Genomic DNA, 17,566 nt, shown 5'->3' with positions numbered 1-17,566 from the left:
TTACCCTCTACTCTAATGACTTTCTCAATATGCACAGGAAATAGTAAAAAACAACCCATGTCATTATAACTAGTTTATTAAGGCACTTAGCTAATTACAGTTGAAACAACTTGTTGCAAAAATGTTAGATCAAGAAACAGAAATGGCTTTTTTCTCAAAAAAAAACAATGTTTCTCTACAACACAACAAATTCAATACTCTTATATTACTCTTAGAAATGGGCAATCAATGCCATTATGAACTAAATAACAGTTTCTCACATTTAAATTAATATTTAAATGATAAACAAACTTACTCAAGTTAAACCCAAGTTAAGTAGCAAAACAATAAGTCATATTAATACAGGTTCAAATTATTATGAGTCATTATATCAATAATGATTCAAGTAATAAAAGTATCAGTATAACATGACTTATTGATCAGCTCAACACACATAAATATCAAGAAAAACTTTGAAAACAACAAGAAATGTCATAAGTAAATAATAGTTGTTACAATAGTTTGTGTCGTTATTAATTAAGAGTTCCCACCAGAATACTCATCCAGGAACAAGGATGAATGGCACCGTGGACATTCTGCTATATCCAAGAGGAACGTTACCTGCAAACAAATAATTTTATTAAAACTTTTACAAGGTTCAATCTTGGATTGGCAAAATATATAAACTAAGTTGCAAAAGTAAGAACAGGATATAAGTGAAGATAGGAAAAGAATGTGCGTAATCGAATCTTTCTACCACAAATATACTTGTAGGTAGTTAAAAAATTAAAATTGTTTTTGCTATAACAATGCAATAAATAGTTTTTACAAAGTAATACGGACATAGGAAAGAACGACAGAAGTAATGAAACTACAAAGCAACAAGTAATATATTCATCGTCTGTGTAGCTTACCTACATAAAGATTGTAAGAAAAGTCAAGCCAAAAGTTAAGTACTTACGCGAGGATGCTTTTCACATATCAGGCGAATTCTTCCATTGCAGTAGTAGCCACATGAACGACAAAAAACTATTGTTTTGTCTCTCTTGCAGGAACATTTCTTAGTATATACATCTGTAAGTTCAGGAACACCGCGCCCTAAGCGATTAGGAACTTTGTAAACTTTGCCTGCAGCCGAAGCTACAACAGGCGTCGCTTGCGATTTCGACTCCATTTTTGCTAGAACCTTACAAATATACATCTAATTAAGATTGAAATACAGTAACTGTCGAGCTGATATTGCTTTTTAAACAGAAGAACGAAAGATTGAGTATTTGAGTGACAGTAAACTTTTGGCGGGTGCGGGTAGTAGGTATAATAGTGACGTGACCACTTGAATAATTCGTTCAACTCGTTGCTTTTCAAAGTACTTACCAATGCGACGATATAAAAAAATAACGAACGAATGTTCAATCACCTAGCTTGTTTGACTTGTTGAGCCTCAATGAGACAATTAATTTGTATTAATTGGATTTTATAAATAGGTACATCCATCATATCAAATTATCACCATAAACTCTATGGTTGGGAAACTACCAGCAGCGCACGAGAGTTGCGCGTCGGTCGGGAAGTCACGTCAATATCCATGGACATAATGTTTATATCCATAGATTATAACTATAGGTACCCTCGTAAGTAGGTAAACAGTTGCCCGATGCGGCTAATGTAATAAAGTAACAATTGGGTAACAATCTAATCAATCGCAATAGAGTCTTTAACCTTTAAATAAAACTACTTTTACGGATTTTATCGCGGTTATATTATATTATTTAATCCCGACGTTTCGGATCCTTTACAGCATCCATGGTCACGGGCAGACTAAGGTGTTGGTCGTCTTGATATATTAGTTACAAACAGCTACCCTACATTTTGTTAATTATTATTGACAATCCGATTCACGCAAAACGAGCTAACTGTATCCTTAGGTCGAGCAGTTGTAGGCTTGGATTTTGATTTAATAGTTTCTATGATGGGATTCCAAGCAGGTGGTATGACCCAGCCATCTTCTCTATTGAAATTTGGATGTTTTTTAATTTCAATAGCCTCGCGAATCATCCTAGGTAGGAATCGGTTTTCTTTTGCAAGGACTTGTGGTTTATCAAATCTGATGTAATGCTGGGCCTTGTCTAGTGTGTGTTCACAAACTGCTGACTGTCTGGAACGGCGGTGTTTGACATCGGCGATGTGTTCTTTTACGCGGGTCCCTATGCTTCTTTTAGTTTGGCCTATGTAAGAGAGACCACAATCACATTCAAGCTTGTATACACCCGCATCTTGTAGAGGTATGTGACACTTGACAGGTGGTAAGAATTGACTAATCTTCTTCGTAGTTTTATTTAAATGTCTAATATTCGCGTAAGTGTCAGAAGTCTTTAACCTTAACGGGAATTCTGCTACTAATATAAGACCAATCGTTTTCCAATGAGATTGCATTGGTTTGCCATTGGTCTGTCATTGGATTATAGGATAGTCTGCTCTACAATCGTAAATCATTTGCAGACAATATAATTCATGATTGAATCACAGAAAAGGATGAAAACGTTAATTAAAACAAAAAATTGCTGAATGCGACGTGACAAGTGACGTGACGTGAACAAGCGTATGCTGATTAAGTAAAATTCGCAGAATCAAGCCCCTGAACTAACCTACATATTTTAGCGCCTCGTCGAGGTGGTCTTCACGGAGTAGTTAAATAATTTCAAATTTCCTAATGCTACTGGAAGCCTTAAATTGACTGTGTCCCCTGGGACCAAAAGGGAATTTTAATTCTTTCTTCGCTTGTCTTCAGCTGTTGTCTGGATTGAATACTAGACTTAAAAACCTGCGCATTATTTGAAGATTTGATGAAGATTACTTATATTTTTTCTTCTATCAACATCTGATGAAAGAAATCCAACTTTAGCGACGGAAAAAACATTGATAAATACGAGTAATTTTTATAATAACTTAGTTATTTTCATAATTACTTGACCCTGATTGACATCTGCAATGTGGCCTAACATGTTAGTAAGGCATAATTAACTTTATCACAGCAATAACAATCAACATGTTTCGCTATCTCTCACGTATATCGCGCAGGAAGTTGTTGCATTGTTTGTCAAAGGTTTCCGTTAATGTAACATGCGATCTGCTAAAGGCTATAAAAATGTGTCTAACGTGTAAGACAGCCACAGTAGTGACCAGTTAAGATGAATCGCTTGTTTTATTTGATGGTCTTTGCTATTTGCCTCGCGGCAAACTGTGCATTAATATCGGCAGCACCAGGCGCTCCTGGATCTGCGGCTTTAACCAACATTTTCGGCAGTTCTCTTCATGCTTCTAACCGGGTAAGTTTATCGATATCTCGTTAGGTATACGAGTACCAATATTATCTGCAATCCGTATCCGGATTACGTATTCCCTTACGGACTTGTTATCCGACTTTCTGGGTTCTGACCACCTGTAAACACTATCAAGGATGTTCAAATGGCAGCTGGGACCTACCAATTTAGACGTGCTGTTGAAACACGGAAGATTTCGTCATGTGACGTAGATGGCCACACGTAGTCAGACAGAAATCATTACCAAGCAGAACTTTATGTATAGGTAAATGGTGTAAATCCCCCCTCATTTTTTTCCAAGGGCCAAGTGTGATCCGGTTTCGCAGGGTTCCTTGCCCACTCAAATATTTATTATATCCTAGTCTTTAGTATTTATTGTTATAGCGGCAACATAAATACATCAGCTGACTGGCTATCTACCGTGTATCGCCTGTAACAGGCAAATAGCTTGTGGGTACGGTAACCATAATAAAATAGAAAAAAATCTGGAACATATAAATTCCTATAAATATTCACGGCTGTATGCTGTATCAGAGGCCTTAATCAGTTATGTTTTTCAGTTTAGTCATACTACCAATTAAATTATGAATGTAAGGTATTATTTCATTAATTATTTGCAGGTTGTCAGGCAAGCACCTGATTTCCAGCCACCACCACCACCGCCTCCCCCAGAAATGTTTATGAATAACTTTTCAAGGAAAAGGAGAGAAGCAAAAGGCGGCGGTTCTATGCCGACAAGGAAAGGATAATACCACCGTTGAAGACACCTGACATGATTTAAAGACAACTGCGGCACTTCAAGTTACGATCTTTCATTGGATAATAAATTAATGGCAAATTGTAAAAGCGAGTCCTTATTGCTATTCAGATTGTTTTACTCAGTCACTAAAAAAATTGCTCCCACAAAAACAGTGCCAAATGGCGCTGTACCTACTATGTGAGTGAGCCGTTGCCAAATAAAAAAAAAACATTGCACCGAGCCCTTTGAACCGATACCCAAGAACTGGACTTTGTTTTCATTGTTTTTTCATTTTAAATGGTTGATAACAAAAACGTTTCGAAAATTATATGATTTTGTTGAGGGTTGCGCAATGATTTTTAGCGAAAAAATCGTCAATATAATTCGTCAAAATATTGTTCAATTAATTGTTTGCTAAAAATCATTGCGCAATGTTCAATATTAAAGCTCAAAATCAATATTTCTAATTGCACAATATCGTTATATTGCGCAATTATATTGACTATTTATGGAGCACATTTGCTTCTAGAAACAATACCATTGGTAAACTTTATCAAGCAACTTTAGCAAGTTAGGCGTTCGACGTTAGTTTACCAAGGAAGGCTAAGAACTCACGGAGCGATTTTGAACCGTGCCCGCCGCGGTGGCGGAACTGCGTTTTTAATTTCAAACTTACGAGACCGGTTATTTGCGCGGTTACACAGCCGTCGCGGTTGAGATTATCGCCCGCAAATGTGGCGGCCAATGATCGCAAGACGCAAGACGGGCAGCCTCTGCGCTACTGCGATCGCCGGCCAATCGACCGCGGAGCGCGCGGGTTCAACCCGCCGAGGCTGCGGGTGACCGCGGCCCGCGCGTTTCTACTAGTTGCCCGCCGGTGCAGCGGGACTCGCAAACAAACGCGCAGACTGCGGGCGTAAAACGCGTCGTGAAATGTGCTTTAATTTTTTACATGTATATCTGCATTCTACAGAAGCTACGGGCCCGCAGCCGCGGCGGTCGCGGGTGAAAATCGCTTCGTGAGTTCTTAGCCTTAGACGGTCCTCAATCACCTTATCAAGCTGAAATCAAATGAAGCTAGGTAGGTTTACAATTCGTTCAATTTAAATCTAGTAACTGTAGACTGGACACGCAACGCGATACTGGTGAAAGACATTGTTGCCTTGCCAACTTCTTCTTGATTAATATAAACTCAAGGTTTGCGTAGTAATTTTAAAAAGCAATTACCACAAAAAAATTCATGCAATGGCACATCATGTTAACTTTCTTTTGAAAAACTGAAACTGATAACACCATACCATCGAGCATCACCATACCCATAATACAAATGACAGCGACGGATCAAACTGACAGAACTGACATACTGACATATGAACCTAACCTAACCTTCTAAACAAAACATTTTAGAATTCTGTATTTTTTAATGTGGATCGGCTACTCTCAAAATGATTAAAAGTCTCACTAAGGCACCCAACATTATATCAAATCTTAAGAATAAAATTAAATTTCCTGAAAAACTTCAAGGGAAAATACTAAATAAATGGGCAGTATACTGGAAGAACATTTTCGGTGACTATCGTCAAATGCTGGTGGACTTGAGAACTGATATTCAAGATGAACCGTTGAGAGCAATGAAATGGACCGTTGGGCTAGGGACCCTGTATGTATTATCCATGCGAAATCCAAGTGAGCTCGACTTCAAAGACCATCTAAAACGAATAAACAATGAGACTGTTATGGTGAGCCCAGATTGTCTAAATCCAAAAACAGTGAAACATCTATGGTACCTGGACACTTGTTATAACCAAGGTGTGATTCGTTACAAAAGTTTAGGAATATTTTCTCTCATGTACACAACTGACTTGAATGACTCCTGCGACTTGTACAAGGCACAGTGTTCCTACCTCCAACCCACATTCACAAGCTGGCCTTCAAGAATTATTGATGTAGGAATAATGGGCCAGTGGTGGAACCTTTACATAAAAACCCATAATTATGATGTTAATTATTAGAAGTTGTGTAACCATCATCTTTGTGAATATACTGTTGTATCATGATTTAGATTGTTAATATAGTTTCAGTTATTACTATTTAATTGTTTTATTACACAGTAGTTGTTTTCCTTTAGGTATTTATGCCTATACTGGGATAATATAAAGCCTGTAAGTTTGGGATAGTCTAGAATTCCAATATTGAAACAACTTTTCAAATCAGTTCAGTAGTTTCGCATCCTAAGGAAATAAACTAAGAAAAAAATGTGACATGGTTCTGTCATCAATATGCATTTAACCCTTAATTGGCCAGTGGGGTGGATCCATGCAGACACAATTGGTTTTCTATTATTTTCTGTTGTAGTGTTAATTAGCAGCACTCAAGCAGTTAAATGTGTGTATTTATTTAATTTTGTGATCACATCAATTAACTGTAGTGAATATTATGATTAGCTCACCCACGAAATAAGTTACAGACGAGTTAGCTTTCTTGGATAAAATAAATATAATAAGGAAGAGAGGTTTTAATTAATAAAATTTCTGGTTGAAGAATCTTTTTTTGTATTTCGGTTCTTACTAATATGTTAAAACAATTAATGTATAAAAACTATTAAGTTTCACAAATCATCTCATGCTTTAGGTTTTTGACCAAAATGCAATTCTAAAAACATAAATCACCACTAAGTGAACCCAGCAAATATACATAATATATATTCTTCTATAAACATTACAACATTGAACACATTTAGAAATGAGTGATGATGTTACATAAATTGAAAACAAATCAACAAACAAAACTTTTTCACATTCTAGTTATTAGAGGCTGACTAATGTAAAATCGAATTAACATCACTGATACAAGTAAAAGAAGTTTAAATTACAGCTCACATGTTTTTACAATAGGCAAATGTATTGGAAAATTAATCTAGGTCAATGAAAATAAAAATGTGTTTAAAACACAGTACTCTGATACTAGGATGAAATAAAAACATGTAAGCTTCAACAAAATAAATAAGTGACAGAATACTTCCACTCCACAAACTAAATAGAGCAAATTTTTGTTTTGAATCCATTATAACTAAGTTTGGCCCAATCAACAAAAACTTCTCTAATGTCCAGGAAATTAAAAGCGTTATTGGCTTCTAAGAATCTAATAAAATGTTAAAAAATGTAAATAGTTATTGATTTTCCAACTGTGATTAAAACAAAAATCATTCTGTATTAAAAACAAATAAAAATGACCACTTTGATTAGGATATTAAGTTCTTATAAAGTGAAAAGGTCATAAAGTTACAGTAATGTAATAAAAACACCAGAAAAAATACTCTAAACTTAAAACTTCCTGTCTAAATTAAGAGCAAAAAAAAAACTCGCAACACCTCTTTTGAATCACTGCTTTTTATACTTGATAAAACAACTTATCTACAGTTACCCAGCTCAATATGATCATAATATTACATAAACTTCAATGATATTTGAAGTAAATTAACAAAACCAACATAAATAAGTACATTCATCACATAACTCCTTATAATATGCCATAGAAAATATTAAGCACATAATAAGAAATCATATTAAGCTGGTAAAGAATTATGGACACATAAATTTTATAAATCACAATATCACATTTCATTAGTTGATTGTCAATGGTAAAATGGTTATCACCAATGTAGTTGAATTTAGTTTATTCGCTCCCGTTTCTTCAAGTAGGTACAAATTGGATATTTTATACTTTCTTATAAAGGTGTTTCTAACAACGACTGAACGTAGGACTATAATAGAAGTTTTCTATTTTGCTCTACATGTATATATGCATAATAATATACAATACTCTTTACATGAATACAACAACAACCAAAGACAATCTTACAATCTTCAAGCAGTAGTTAATAAGCAGCAAAACCTTCGATTAATTAATTGAATATGTGTAAACATGAATTTTTCACTGCAGTTTAATCAAATCATTGAGTAATGCATAAATCAGAAATGAGGTTTGAATAATTTATTTTATCACAATATTTCAGACTTTGCTTATAGTTATAATACAATACATCAAAACTTTTATACATAAATAAACAATAATGGCTACAGCTAGATGAGGTGTGGGACTTCTGTGTTGCGAAAATAATGTTTCATCACAGATAATTATAACAATTAAAGTCTTACAATTATAGATTTCAGTTTCAACAGCCTAATGTGTATGTGTATTGCATACCAGCAATTTTATTACATCTTTCATCGTAGTAAATATCATTCATAATTTCAAGTGGCGACTGTCATTACAATTCTTTAAATATCTACATAATAACAGGTATCAGTTAACTGTTTTATTGGCTAAATTGGCTATTCAAATATAAATATGCTATATGTATAGGTCAACAAGATTATGTGTTAATACAGTATTGCTTTAAAGGCACAAAATTGTATAAAACATTAATTTGATTGCTGGCAAAGCTCATAACATGTAAACTATTGTTCATTAACAAAATACAGAAATTGACAATTCTGATCACTTTAAATTAAATTTGAGCTCTCATAACAATACAATGTCCCTGTACACAAGTACAGGCGACCATGTTAACAACTGGTGTCACAGAACTTCAGCAAGATATTATACAATGTTACAATCTGTTATTTTGTATTGAGTTTGTGTGCTATTGTACGGGTAAAGCCATTCGTTCCAAAATGTTATACAAGATAAACAATGTCGTACATTTAGCCACACTAGCTACACAGCTTTCGATATTAATGAGTCCCAGAGTGGTTGGTTCTCGAAGCTAAGCTAATCAGTAAATACTCTACATCACACTGCCTATATTATGTATACTGTTATTGACTATGAATCAGAGTCACAATAGTTATTAATGCTTGATTAGAAACTTTACATTAGGTCCAATTAGGCATACTAGTAATACATACGATATATTTCACCTCTTAAAATTACAACCATATTTTAAATCAAGCCAAACATTAGCGTTTAAATAAAAAAATGATGCTCTCATTCGCATAATGAATAACTTTCACAATAAGGTACATACAAACATTCAATATTAGAAATGAAAAATAAAATCGGCCTTAAATAAAACCTTGATTTACTTTTTACAAGAAATATAAACAAATCACTGGAACAAAACAACTAATTCTAAAAATATTTCTTCAGCAGATGTATGTTGTAACATAGACCATGTTGTTGGCATTACAAGGCTTCGTTGCAATGCTTGGGGTAGTAAGTATGCGTTATGGGGTGACTACAGGATCCTAGAGCAGGATGATGTCTGGCGCTCGGAGCCCGAACTGGTACAAGTCGAAGTCATCTAAGTCGTCGTCCAAGAACAGTTCGTCATCTATAATGAGTAACGTTTTGTTATTTCGATGACTATATTATTTTCGGTCATAAAAATGTCTTTAAAATAAACGCGAAAGTGATTTGTTTACGATTTTACGCTCAACTACTGAACGGAATTTGAATGGAAATGAATGGAATTTGGCACAGGAGATATTTCACTACTGGATACTTACTGGATGAATGTCCAGTTATTGGAAATAGTTAATTAAGGTACCTAATTTGGGAGTCAGGCGAAAAATATGTAAGTGTTTTCTTACCTGGTCCAAAGAAGTCGTCGAAATCATCATGATCGTACAGATCTCCGAGGGAGTCGTCGGAACTGTCGTCGAAGATGTGATCAACGAAGTCGGGCCGGAGATGCGGGTTACTGCGGTCGTCGTGAATGTCTACCGTTAATAGCTTGTGCGTTGGTAAATCTTGCTGCAGCTGCAATATATTAGACATTGTTATTTCCATTAAAAATACAAAATAAAAACAAAGCCAACTTCCAAAAACACTAAAAAGCTAAAAAAAACTATTCTTAGGTGCATCGGCCTAGACGTCACTATCTAGCACATGCAGCTATGTTTATTTCGTCACCGACTTCTAGGCCGAAATCAAACAAAAAAATTATTTTGGGAATCGATCGAGGCATCTTCGACTAATCGGTGAACATACATAAAAAAAGAGAACCCAAAGAACTTGATAACCTCCTCCTTTTTGGGAAGTTGCACTAAATAACCGGTAATTGCCAGTAACTAACTTTATTTACATTATCATAATTATTATTTCAGATTATCAACGAATGGTAATACTGAAAATAATATTAAAAAAAAATCAATGTAACAAAGTCACCACGTCCGACACGAGGTACATAGGATGATATAAATGGTTAGCGTAACTTACGTCTTGCGGCTGCGCGGCGGTGCCGGCGAGGCGCAGCGTGAGCGGGCGCGGATGGTCCGCCAGCGCCCGCGCCGCCGCCTCCACCACCTCCTCCGACACACCGTCGCATCCGCACACGTCCAGCTCCTGCAACACACATGATTTATTTATTTAACATACATATGAGGAGTCAAAGTAAAACAGAATAATAATCAAGTAATAGAACAAATGAACCAATTTATAGATGACCATCATGTATGTATGAATAAATGAATGAGCAGTCCTCGTGTCCACCGCCTGTCGTCGTCGAGTTTCGCGGTCGTGGTCGCAGCCTCACGACCTCCGAGCACGCCTCAGAAGCACCGGTACGACCAGGTACGACAAGTCTCAGCTGGTGAGGTATGTACCTGCAGCAGACGGCAGGCGGCGAGGCAGGCGGCCAGCGAGGCGGCGGAGAGCGCGGGGTTGCCGCGGGCGGTGAGGCGCGTGAGGCTGGTGAGGTATGTACCTGCAGCAGACGGCAGGCGGCGAGGCAGGCGGCCAGCGAGGCGGCGGAGAGCGCGGGGTTGCCGCGGGCGGTGAGGCGCGTGAGGCTGGTGAGGTATGTACCAGCAGACGGCAGGCAGCGAGGCAGGCCAGCGAGGCGGCGGAGAGCGCAGGGTTACCGCGGGCGGTGAGGCGAGGCTGGTGATGGCAGCAGACGGCAGGCGGAAGGCAGCGAGCGGCGCGGAAGCGCAGGGTTACCGCGGCGGTGAGGCGCGATGCTGAGGTATGTACCGCAGCAGACGGCAGGCGCGAGCAGGGCAAGAGGCGCGGAGCGGGCGGCAGGTGAGGCGCGTGAGGCTGGTATGTACCGCAGCAGACAGGCGAGGCAGGCAGCCAGCGAGGCGGAGAGCGCAGGGTTACCGCAGGCGGTGAGGCGCGTGAGGCTGGTGGTATGTACCAGCAGACGGCAGGCGAGGCAGGCAGCGAGGCGGCGGAGAGCGCGGGGTTGCCGCGGGCGGTGAGGCGCGTGAGGCTGGTGAGGTATGTACCTGCAGCAGACGGCAGGCGGCGAGGCAGGCGGCCAGCGAGGCGGCGGAGAGCGCGGGGTTGCCGCGGGCGGTGAGGCGCGTGAGGCGGGGGAGGGCGGCGGCGGCGCGCAGCCCGTGGTCGGACAGCGCGCCGAGGTACGACACGTCGAGGTCGGCCAGCGACCGACAGCCGCGGCACACCGCTATGAGGCCCTCGTCGCCGACGCCTGTCGAGACACGCGGTTTACAACCTGCCTCCTCAAGACCCTGCGGCTCTGTGATCAATGCAACACAACACATTACAAATCACATAAGGATAAAACAAACAAAAAAATGAACATCAATCCATTAAAACAAGAAAATTTTTAACCTAGATCGAAGCAAAAAGTCTCGGTCTCAAGGTGGATTTATATTTTTATGACGTGAAGACACGAGCTGTCGTCATGACTGCTAGACGTAAACATATCGTGACAGGATTTGAAATTTTGCAACAATAGTCAAACCAGTTCACGATAGTGGCAAATCTAATGTCGTGGGTACTGCAGGCGCTGTTTAAGCTACTTCTTTATATACTCCCCCTTATGTACTAGGCCTGTAAACCCCATTATATACTGCGTGTGTGGACTCTCGCTATATACTCCCATTTAAACCCCCCTATAAACTCCTCTAGTTAATACCCCATGTGCTCTTCATATAAACACCCTCATTTACTACCCCTACGTACTACCACTGAATATCTACTTCCTTTTGTACCACCTCACTCATATACCCCCCCCCCTCATCTCTTCACTTATTGATTTATTTATTCCTTTATTTCAGGCAATTAGGGCCCAAAGATATATAAATACATATATATCATTCATGACAATACTTATAAACTAATACATAAAATATATAATATGTTCTACGTGTATATAGTCCCCCTATGCACTCTCTTATATACTCACTATGTGCTTCCTTATGTACCCTCCATGTATACTCTCTCAGTACCCCTATGTATTCCCATATATTATACTCCCCCATCTACTTCCTGGTATATTACCTCTGTACACCCCCATATATCAACTCCACTTATGTCTTATGTACTACACTTTATAAATTATGTACTTCCCCTACACACCTCCTTATGATTTATAGATCGTAGGTGCCCAGTACATTGTATTTGTATCACAAGATTGTGATATTCATTTTATCTCTAGAAGTCTAGTAGACAGGTGAGGAAGTTTCTACGAAACTAGCTAAGAGATTGGCGAGACGAATCAGTAACAAGTTCACGACATAGAAGCCGAGTAGAAGAGATATAAAACTAATGTAATTAAAATAATCATTTATAAACTTACCTGGGTTAGGGAATATCTTGCGGGAGTTACAGCTAGAAATGTTCAACGTCTCCAACTTCGTACAACACTGTGCCACTCTTTTCAGTACTGCGTTCGTTATATAGATGTTACGACTCAGGTTTAGACTTTTCAACTCAGTTAATTTTGCCAACGCGTCACAGAAAGCGTCATTGCTTTGCTGAGCGAAACCAATTTCACCACTGATGTACTCGCTCAACGAGAGTTCTTCGAGCTTCGGTAGTTTTCTCAAGATCATCGGTACTATTTTCCACATTGTATGAGGACAGACGTCTAATTTGAGGGAAGTTAAGCTTGGTAGTGTATCTAGAGCTGCACAAAGTACAGTGCCCTGGAGGCTGTAGCAGTTGTAAAATGCCAAGGCGTTCAGTTTCTGAGGGTTGGAACCGGTGAGGAATAGACCTGTCACGTGTGTGTTGTTTGCGACCGTTAAACTTTCTATGCATGATTCGCTTTTGACTAGATGGACTAAACTCGAGTCGGTCAGCTACAAAAAAAACACAACAAATTTTATTTAACTGAAAGATTCATTAGACATAAAAAATCATTAAAGTTATAAATCAAACATACCTTATTGCAAGACACAAAAGACAAACTTTTCAGTTGTTTACATCCATAAATAAGTGGATTCCAGTTACGAGTGTGCATGCCAACAATCTGAAACAAATAAATAAAATTAAGACCCCTTATACGAGATGCTCAAGGGGTAATAACCACGCCGTTCAATAGATTCAAGAGCTAATATTTTCTCGGTACCAAGATGTTACCGCAGTAGTTTATTTAACTGGGTAGCGGGATTATTCAAAAGAGTTACCTTAGCCCTGGTACATAAAGGGCTTCAGAAGGAACATGATGGGTTTTAGTCAGTAAGAGTCTGACACTCCCTCACGCTGCTAACCCACGGCGGGAGGGGTCATTTGATGATTTCCCTTCAGATAAATCGCGATGCTAATATTTTTTATTTTGAATTAGTTTTCTTTTTGGGTTAAAAAGATTGGAGGGGTGTACCTTAAGCTCCTCGAGGTTAGGACAGAACTTGCCCACAGTATGGGCCGTGCGGTCATTAAGCGCAGACCAGTGGTGATCGATGTGTAACCTAGACAGTCCCTCGCCCACCCGCTGTAATACGCGCCTTAGTACTGCCGTCGTTAGCATTACGGGTACGTGCTGCCACCATGACGTCTTGAAGATACGGATGCCTGGTAAACGTGGGTTGCATTGGATATTTCATTAACAATTAACATGTACATATATTAAAATTCTATCTACAATATGAAAGGTAGAAGAGTTGACCTTTGAATGTGTTTAGGGTCCCATAACTCAAAAAGTAAAGGAACCTTTATGAGATCACTTTTACTCACACATGTCCAGTTTTACAAAATACGAAATAGCAAAACATAGATCTAAGACAAAATAAAGAAGAAAATAGCAGAAGAAATTTACCTAACTATTGAATAAATAAACTTTGAACACACCTTGAAGATATTCACGGACCATTATCTGCCAAGTTTTACTGACTCTTTCCGATCTGATGAGGTCTCTTATAGGAACATATGACAGAATGTGCGTTAAACAATCCCTGTTTAAAACATCCAATATGGTATAGCAAGACTCCATATCACTGTCTTTCTCTTCGTCCTGTGTTTCAGTATTTTCCTGTAACTGGTAAATGATTTGCTTAGTTTTTTTACTGTTTAATACTTCTTAAACAATATTGTTCAATGGATAGTTGACTCACTATAGGTACTTCCGTAGCACTAGTTGTAGCTTCAGCTGTGTCTGCATTCTCTGAAACCCAATCGGAGTTGTTGACTTCTGTGAAAACAGAAGACTTAGGAGATATAAAAACATCAAATAAAGCAATAGGATGAAATGCTTATTTCTAGGGTCTCTGGATTGAAATTAATTCATCTTTTAAATGATAAAAAATTAGGGAATGTAATTTTTTTTTTTAACTAATCAATCAAACTAATAATGAATGCTATGAAACAAAATTATGTTTGGACAGTTTTTATGTCATTCCTGTATAATTTTGTTATGTGTTTTGGGTAAAGCCTGAAGTGCGGCTGCAGTTTTGAGAGATATAAGAAGAAAGTAAAGTACAATATTTTTTACCAAAAGGTAGACTATATTTTTTTGTCCACTTATTGAGAATAAGTGAATAATTTGAAATTTTTGTGTATGGGTACCTGGTTGAGGGATTCCAGGCACGGCTGCAGCGGCGTTTCCATCATGACGACGTTGACCGCGGGGCTTCCAGCGTCCCCTGCCGTCAGCATCCTCAGGGGGCTGGTGCCAACTGTCAGCGGGGGATATCCTCAGGTTGCGCCCTCTCAACGTCTTCTCGTGGACTGGAGCTTGAAGTGCCCTGTGCAAAACTACACTTACACACGTACACTTTTAAGCAGGTCATCAAATATGCTATGGGTGTTTTTAATTCTTTGCTTGGATTTGTGAGGGTAGTTAAAATACATTAAAACAATTACATTTTGGTTTGTATGGTGGTTTGCAGAATTGCAGTTTCTCAGTAGTGTGTGTAACACTACTGACACACACAGTCATCTGAATGAGCAACTCTGAACTCATTAGTGTTCAGCTAAATGTGAGTCACCTATTACTCAATAAAAACAAAAATTTTGAAATTCATTGCTTTTGGATTTTTTTTATTCAGATTATATCAGATGGTAACTAATAATATTATTTACAAAGTATCTGTAAAATATATTGATCTCAATTGATATATTTATATTATTTATATAAAATATAAAATTAAAATCCTGAGATAAAACTCTCACTTGCGATTTGCTGACGATATTGTCATCATGGCGGAAACGCTGCAGGACCTACAACAGATGCTGAACGACCTGGCTGAATCTTCTCTACGCATCGGCCTACGGATGAACTTGGACAAAACCAAGGTCATGTTCAATGAACATGTTCTACCGGAACCGATTGCGATACACGGCGCCGTTCTCGAAGTTGTTCGGAAATATGTATACCTCGGGCAGACATTGCAGTTAGGTAGAAACAACTTTGAGGACAAGGTGAATAGGAGAATTCAGTTGGGTTGGGCTGCATTTGGGAAGCTACGTCGAGTCCTAACATCGTCGATCCCACAGTGCCTAAAGACAAAAGTCTTCAATCAGTGCGTCCTACCTGTCATGACTTACGGAGCCGAAACGTGGACACTGACGGTACGGCTGGTCCACAAGTTTAAAGTCGCTCAGCGGGCTATGGAAAGAGCTATGCTCGGCAATTCTCTGAGGGATCGCATCAGAAATGAGGTAATCCGTCAGAGAACCAAGGTCATCGATATAGCCCACCGAATCAGCAAGCTGAAGTGGCAGTGGGCTGGCCATATTAGCCGAAGAACCGATAACCGTTGGGGTAAACGAGTTCTAGAGTGGAGACTCGGCAAACGTAGTGTAGGACGTCCTCAGGCACGGTGGAGTGATGGCTTGCGCAAGATGGCTGGCAGGAGCTGGATGCGAGCAGCCGAAAATCGATCTCAGTGGCGTGCACTTGGAGAGGCCTATGTCCAGCAGTGGACTGCGATAGGCTGATGATGAGATAAAAGTATTTTAGGGCTTTAAAGTTATTACATAAAAAATTGTACAAAAAAGGTTGTCTTTGATAAAAATACTTATACAATAACATCAAAAGTTACAAACCATAAACAAACCAAGTCATTTCTTATTTATAGGAAGCAAGCATAATTCAAAATATTTTTTTCTTACTTATGTGCATCCGCTGGATTGCTAAAGGTGACGAAGGCATATGTGGGAGTGGGAGTTCTGTTGGGACCCTTGTCGCCCATCCTTAGCCAGCAACTCTTGATGAAGCCGTATGGAGCAAACACCCCAAACAACTCAGACCTGGTTGTCTAGAACAAATTGCAACTTCATTAAGAGTACTCCTTGTTGGTGTAATGGTTGCAAGCGCTATGCTGTGCTTAAATTACCGGGTTGGGCTGAAATTGCTTTGTTGGTTTTAGAAACTTTACAAAGTAGCCTGTAGTCTGGAAGTTGGTGATTGATACACCCGTGAATCGGAGAGCATGTTAATGTCGGTGTCACATTTATTAAATTAAATAATAAAAACCTGTGGCCTTCGACAACAACACAGTTTTTTGGCTAATTACACAACAAATTGAAGCACAAATATCTTGATTACTGACTGACTGAAATTATATTTTTATAGGACTGTCTGATATATCATACCTTTGGGGGTAGATTTGACACATACAGCTTTCTGATAGGTATTCCATCCTCAGTATGCGTGGGTACATATTTCAAGCCATAGGGTGTGACTTCAAGGTTCGAATTTATTGCATCTGAAACATTTCAATATTTTGTTGGTGGGTACAAGCAGCTGTCATAGTGGGACTATTACATCACACTGAAAAAAAGTGAATCAACCGTCAACGTGCGCTAAAGCCCTTTTCTTCTTGTAAACCTAGCAGCTGAGCTACAATTTTTTATAGCTTTCCCAGGCGTTAACAACCATTAATATAAATAGTCAAACATTATAATAGACATTATTGCCTACTATTATAAATATACTTTGCAAGTTTTAAGAAGCACCCTAGACAAAACCAGATAACCAGGTGTTAGGTACAAACAAATACATACACAGTTCACGACGAACAACGTGAAGTAAATCCGGATTGGGATATCTTTCCTCTTCATCGTAATACATGGTGTTATCTTTCTATTTCGAACAGCAGCTGGAATTTGTCTGTTAACAACAATTAATAATCGAACATGATATCTTCAAAATATAAAGAAACACAGAAAATTTGGAGTAAATACTCAAAATAAAATTGATAATTGCAAACGCAGTCAACATACAACGGCCGTGTTATTTTTTAACACACAATGTTGCCAGGCTTGCTTTTCTACTTTTGTTCAGTTTTTTATTTTCTTTAGAGTTTGGGTTTTCAAAATTGAGTTTACT

At 38.6% G+C, this 17,566-nt stretch overlaps 2 protein-coding genes and 1 long non-coding RNA gene across 3 annotated transcripts; 1 reads left to right on the top strand and 2 right to left on the bottom strand.

Moving 5' to 3' along the window:
• Positions 1–58: 58 nt before the first annotated feature.
• Positions 59–1,347, bottom strand: LOC135118018 (uncharacterized). The gene is made up of 2 exons (XR_010277308.1): positions 941–1,347; positions 59–600 (listed from the first exon to the last, which is right to left on the bottom strand). It is a non-coding gene; the product is annotated as an uncharacterized LOC135118018 (long non-coding RNA).
• A 3,792-nt stretch (positions 1,348–5,139) lies between these two features.
• LOC126055862 (mitochondrial import inner membrane translocase subunit Tim29) lies at positions 5,140–6,128 on the top strand. Its single transcript, XM_049846621.2, has one exon. It carries the CDS (start codon positions 5,484–5,486, stop codon positions 6,048–6,050), a length of 567 nt encoding a protein of 188 aa, XP_049702578.1. The 5' UTR covers positions 5,140–5,483; the 3' UTR covers positions 6,051–6,128.
• A 438-nt stretch (positions 6,129–6,566) lies between these two features.
• On the bottom strand, positions 6,567–17,521 carry LOC126055806 (uncharacterized). The gene is made up of 13 exons (XM_064039011.1): positions 17,242–17,521; positions 16,831–16,943; positions 16,348–16,493; positions 14,800–14,978; positions 14,349–14,425; positions 14,086–14,272; positions 13,619–13,809; positions 13,181–13,267; positions 12,593–13,097; positions 11,274–11,527; positions 10,261–10,386; positions 9,633–9,801; positions 6,567–9,373 (listed from the first exon to the last, which is right to left on the bottom strand). The coding sequence occupies exons 1-13, from the start codon at positions 17,306–17,308 to the stop codon at positions 9,288–9,290; spliced, it is 2,187 nt and encodes a 728-aa protein (XP_063895081.1). The 5' UTR covers positions 17,309–17,521; the 3' UTR covers positions 6,567–9,287.
• Between the last annotated feature and the right edge of the window lie 45 nt (positions 17,522–17,566).

The sequence above is a fragment of the Helicoverpa armigera genome, chromosome 17 (genome assembly GCF_030705265.1).
Source record: "Helicoverpa armigera isolate CAAS_96S chromosome 17, ASM3070526v1, whole genome shotgun sequence".
NCBI lineage: Eukaryota > Metazoa > Arthropoda > Insecta > Lepidoptera > Noctuidae > Helicoverpa > Helicoverpa armigera.
Note: the sequence above shows the minus strand (reverse complement) of the source record. Positions and strands in the feature narration are given on the sequence as shown.